This window comes from Otolemur garnettii, unplaced genomic scaffold (genome assembly GCF_000181295.1).
Source record: "Otolemur garnettii isolate 467f Iridium unplaced genomic scaffold, OtoGar3 scaffold00075, whole genome shotgun sequence".
In the NCBI taxonomy this organism is placed as follows: domain Eukaryota; kingdom Metazoa; phylum Chordata; class Mammalia; order Primates; family Galagidae; genus Otolemur; species Otolemur garnettii.
The window spans coordinates 5,140,122-5,145,282 of NW_003852470.1; the positions used below are offsets into that span (position 1 = coordinate 5,140,122).

The 5,161-nt window shown below is 57.0% G+C and overlaps 1 protein-coding gene across 1 annotated transcript; it reads right to left on the minus strand.

Moving 5' to 3' along the window:
* Positions 1-2,897: 2,897 nt before the first annotated feature.
* Positions 2,898-4,562, minus strand: FOXI2 (forkhead box I2). The gene is made up of 2 exons (XM_003794062.1): positions 4,067-4,562; positions 2,898-3,340 (listed from the first exon to the last, which is right to left on the minus strand). Exons 1-2 carry the CDS (start codon positions 4,560-4,562, stop codon positions 2,898-2,900), a joined length of 939 nt encoding a protein of 312 aa, XP_003794110.1.
* Positions 4,563-5,161: the final 599 nt, after the last annotated feature.

Sequence of the window (5,161 nt, forward strand, 5' to 3'; positions counted from 1 at the left end):
TCACTTTTTAAAACACTACCACACCCTTCAAAACATTTCTAACACTTTTGAATCTTCCTCATGAATGGTTCTTCTTGGGATTCTTTACTCAGTGACCAGTACGTTTCCAGGGAGATTACAGTTTATTATGCACTTGAGTTTTCAATCACTTGGAAATTACCTCTGCTGTTTGGCAATGGAGAGGATTCCTAATCACCCGATATTCAGGGATTTTTAATTATTTTCCCCTCTGAATTCTGAAACTTGTTTTTATATTTGAAATCGTTCAGCACCACGAAATTGTTCATTGGAGGAGGAATGGGGTGTTCCAATCACAGGGGGCCACGTGCCTGTACCCTTAGGTAGAGGTGCTTCTTTTGTAGGAGGACCACAATTAGTTTAAAAATAATTTAGAGTTTGCTTCATGATTTCAAAGGCAACAAAGGGACAGAGCAGTGGAGAAGCTGGGGCCCACGTGCTACTGCCACTGTGGGGTCCAGATCCCTGGTGGGAGCATTCTCCTGGCCTCCTGGCAGCGTTGCCCTGCTCTGACCAACAACAGCAGGTCCGTGGCTGCCCACAAGCAGCTTGCCCTAGGGACTATGGTCAAGTTCACAGTCCTGGCTAGAAGAAATTATTTGGCTACGTTTAACTATAAAGTGATTACCACCTGCTGTGTGATGGTTTCTGTTTTGATTTCAGCAATTTTGTTCCTCTGGGAAAATGCTTCACTGGGATGAGTCTGGTGCTGGGCCTGTGAACTTCCTTAGCCTGGCCCCACTCCACCCGTACACACACCCAGACACGGGTGACATGGACAAGGGTGGGCACCGTCTGACACCGGATCCTCCAATTTCCAAATACCCTGCACTGCTGGATTTGTTTTTAGCTCTGCTTTTCTCATGAAGGTCCCTCTATTTGAGGATCCCATTACTATTAATGGTATAAAGTTTTGGATGAACGTGTGCAACTTTCAAACACCACAAATTGATGTCTAGGCAAACGACTTAAAAGGGAAAGATCTTTTTAAAAGGCTTTCCCCCTCAATTTTAGCCAAATAACTATTGTTAAAAGAAAAATAAAGCAGCTTCCCACCAACTTCTTAGCAAGCCCACAGCTGTCATGTACATTTACCTCCATATTTGTCGCTGATTTTCTGAAATCTCCACTTTCAAATTATACATCACATTTTCCCACTATTGTCAAGTTTAATTAGAGAAAACCATCTCAAATTTTCCTGCAAATGCAGAGCCTGCAGTGCGGTGTTGGTGATAATGGTGGGATTCTTACACGAAACAGAATATACGTGCAAGCTACATGTCTTGGCCTTTGTTTTCAGTGTTTTATTCAGGGAAAATAGTTTCAAGAGATTTTAACAATAAACTAAGGAATTTCTTTCCCTTTTCAGGCATTCTTTAATTGCATTATATTTGGGGAGTGTTTCTCCAAGAGTAATTATGGGTTTGTCGTAAGCCTGGTAACAACAGCACCTGCTCACCTGTTCGTGGAAGGCAGCAGCAGGGATGCCACACTGAAGACGCAGGAGCCACTGCCTCCACCCCCAGTGAAACACACAGCTCCATGTACCCGACTCTGATCAGTCTATCCTCCTTCCCGGGCCTCCCTCCCTTTCCTCCCCCCTTCCATCAAGACCTCTGCAGAGGCTGCTCCGGGAGGGAAGGTCTCAGGTCTGGCCTCATTTCTAGCACCAGAGGCAGATCAGAGATGAATCAAGGAAATTCTGCACCAGGAAGGGGGAGGAGGGTGTAAGCCACACAGGCTCCCTAAACCCGCCTCCCCAGTTTAAATTAACAGCCTCTACTCTCTGCTCTCTCCAGGGAAGGCACCTCTGCCCTCTGCCTCCTTCTCCTCCCAGGCAGAGGTGAGGGGTCACCTGACATAAGCCCACATCTCCTGGAGTGCCAGATGCCACAAGGACACATGGCAATGGACTGGGGTCCTTAGGATTTCTGGCTCTACAGAGCCCCAAATTCCTCTTCCCTGTGACTGTGGACTCCTGCACAGAGAGGCCTTCCCAGTAAATGCAAATGAGAGCAGGGGAGGGGTTAAATTCAGCCTGCCTGAACTGGGGGCAAGAAGAGGGAGCCTGAGAAGAAAGACCAGAACAGGAGTGGGCTTGTCTCCCGGCCTCCTGGGAGCACGTCTAGGGTAGACGGGTAAAGAGCAAACCTGGACCTATCCCTACCTCCCAGGACTGCACCGCTCCCACCGTGGAGACGCAGATCCTGCGTCTTGTCCACCTTGTCCTAGAGCACTGTCACAGAGGCCCAGAGCTGAGTGACAGGAAGGGAGCCGGCATCACTCCTTCCTGCAGCCCTTCTCCCTCCCTCCATTGGAAAGTTCCTCCTTACAGGGAGCTCAGTTCCAACAGTCCCGTGTCCCAGGCACCGCAGCTCCTTGCCCACCTGGCCCCCGAGGTTGCTCCCAAGCTTCCGGCCACAGCCTCGCTGGAGCATCAAGGGAAGACCCTGATCCAGGTGGGGCAGGCCGAGTGGAGATGGAAAACGGTCACGGAGGGGCCCCGGGCCGCCCTTGCAGCCCACCCTCCTTCCACCAGCACAAAGAAGGCTCCTCTCGGAAAAGCTAGAGTAGGGCTGAGCGCCAGCCGGTCGTTCTTCGGCAGAGGATCCCTGGAGCGCGCAGATTCCAGAGGCCTTGGTGGGCTGAACCTAGAGGTGGAGCAGGGACGAGCGCTCTCCGGGTCTGAACGGTCCCCTGGATGAGGGGCACGCTCTCGCGGGTCTGAATGGTCCCCCGGCCGAGGGGTGCACGCCACTCAGCCCAGCTACCGTCTGCCGGCCGCACTGAGGACCGCGGCGCTGGTGCCCACAAGCGGGCTGTCACCAGAGGGAACGGAAGGCCTGAGCCCAGCACCTCTGGACAATCCCTAGTCCCCTTCAAATTTCGGTCCCTTCAGAGCTATAAAGGAGGTGACTGACACGGAAGCCGGTGGCCGCGGTCTGGCAGCCAGAGGCAAAGCCAGGAGCGGAACCCGGGACGTGGGGACCATGGGTAGCGACCGCCATCCGCCTCCCGAAAGAAAAGTCTCCCACGAGGCCCCCCGGGAAGGCGCCAAGGCCACCAGCCAGGGCGCCCATGGTGGAAGCGAAGCTGGAGAAGCAGGTGGAGGCCTCAGGCGCGGGCGGGGATGGAGAGGGCTGCAGGTTTGGGGAGGCCGCGCCCGGGGACTCCAGCGCGGACCCCTCGGCTGCTCCTGGGCTCCGGGCTGCCGAGAGCGCGGCCCCATCTCCTTCCGCTCGCCGCCTCCTCTTCCTTCGGAAGTTCCCGTTATCAAACATCTTCTCACAGTTTGGGTCCAGGGTCCAGTAATTGCCTTTACCTGCAGGAGAAAGAACCAGTTCAGAAAGTTTGAGCTTTGACGGACCAAGAACCAGTTCAGAAAGTTTGAGCTCTGGATGGCCATGGCAATGAGCTGAGCGGCGGTCAACTTCAGAGAGATTCGCCCACTGGCCCCCCAAGACGTTCCTGAGCCCTCATTCCCATCCCAAACCCTGAGGTGGCACTCTGGACCAGATGGGCCCTCACAGCGGGACTGGGAAGGACACGGGATTCCAGAAAGATCGAGGAAAGAACCCCTAGGAAATTCCGAGCCCCACCTAAGTTCAAGGCTGGAGAGAACGTCCGCGGGGACCTGGGAGCTCCTCCAGGCGCTCTGCCAGTGGGGCAGAACAGACGTGCCTGGCCTCTATGTTGGCTTCAGCGCTTTCCAATTGGGCGTCCAATTTGTTTTACCAATCATTAGGGTAGGCAGTCGTCGCCCCACTTTACAGGGATGGGTACCGAGGCTCAGAGGTCACTCCCAAGGTGACCTGATAACTCTCTGGCTTCTTCCTCCAAGGGAGCTAGCGGAGACTTAGAACCCCAGAGTGCCCGGGACTGGTGGTCAGGGCCTGCGGGGTCTGCAGCCCTCCAGGAGCCTGTCCCGGCCAAGCACTTCCCTTCTCCCCTCTTCCTCCTCCTTTGCAACCGCAACCTGGGGTGATTGGGCACCCCGAGTGCCCGCGGACTGGGGACGGGAAGCCTTGGACGGGTGCGCCGCGGTTACCTGGGTCGTCCTCGTCGCGGGGCACCTTCTTGAAGCAGTCGTTGAGCGACAGGTTGTGGCGGATGGAGTTCTGCCATCCCGCCTTGCTGCGCCTGTAGAAGGGGAAGTTGCCGGCCACGTACTGATAGATCTGGCTGAGCGTCAGCTTCTGCAGGGGCGCGCTCTGGATGGCCATGGCAATGAGCGCCGAGTATGAGTAGGGCGGCCGCACCAGCCTCAGCAGCTCCTGCTGGGCCGAGACGCCCAGCCACGCGAAGTCTGCACCAGCCAGGCCGCCCGGGCCGCCGAGGAGCTGGCCCGGGGCCACATAGGGCGGCGTGGGCGCAGGGCCCGACGTGTATGATGGCGGGCTGAGTACGGGCGCGTTCACCCACAGGTGCGGGCCACCGCCCACAGCGCCCACATCTTCTTGCGTGTACCCCGGGTGGTGCTTCGCGGCCCCGGCCCCGCAGTGCGGAGTCGAACAGGAGCCCAGGCCATCGCAGTATGTGGCCATGCCAGCCACTTCCGGGCCTGGGCCAAAGGTTGCGTGCGGTGCCCCGGTGCTCATAGACCACAAGCCTGGCGGGGCTGCTAGCAGCGCCCAGGTGCGGCTAGCCCGGCCCAACTCTCCGCCCTTTAAATGCTTCTGGGGGCAGAGCCAGGGAGAGTGTCGGTGGCGAGCTCCTCCCCGGCTAGTTTGGAGGAGCAAAGTCCCGGTCCCAGCCTGAGGGTCAGTTTTCTGCCTGCCCCGCCCGCCCAGATCTTGACAGGACCCAGACCTGCCGCCTCCTCCCGGTAGAATGCGTCACGATCCTGAATCTTTAGCGGCCTTGGCCACAGGTACCCTGGGTCCCCAGGGATCTTATAGATGCCAGCCTCATCTAGCCTCTTGGACCCCGCATCCCCGACCGCCTTGGTCAGTCAGTCCCACGTCCCATGGTTGCGACGTGGGAGCTCCCTCCATCGGGCCGCCCCCTTACCGAAACCTGCTTCACCTGGGCCACCGTGTCATCAGGGCCACCTGGCTGTGAGTTGGGTGGAGACTTACTGCGCAGGAGATCGCGGTGAAGTTCGTGGGGGCTGCGAGGCTGGGGCTGCAAAGGAAGGGGATGC

What these genes read in the sequence shown, in the direction of transcription:
- FOXI2 (XM_003794062.1), bottom strand. Translation starts at nt 4,562, where the DNA reads ATGGCCACATACTGCGATGGCCTGGGCTCCTGTTCGACTCCGCACTGC. An exon ending in CCGCGACGAGGACGACCCAG is followed by an intron (nt 3,341 to 4,066) that starts GTAACCGCGGCG and finishes TTTCTCCTGCAG; the next exon opens with GTAAAGGCAATTACTGGACC.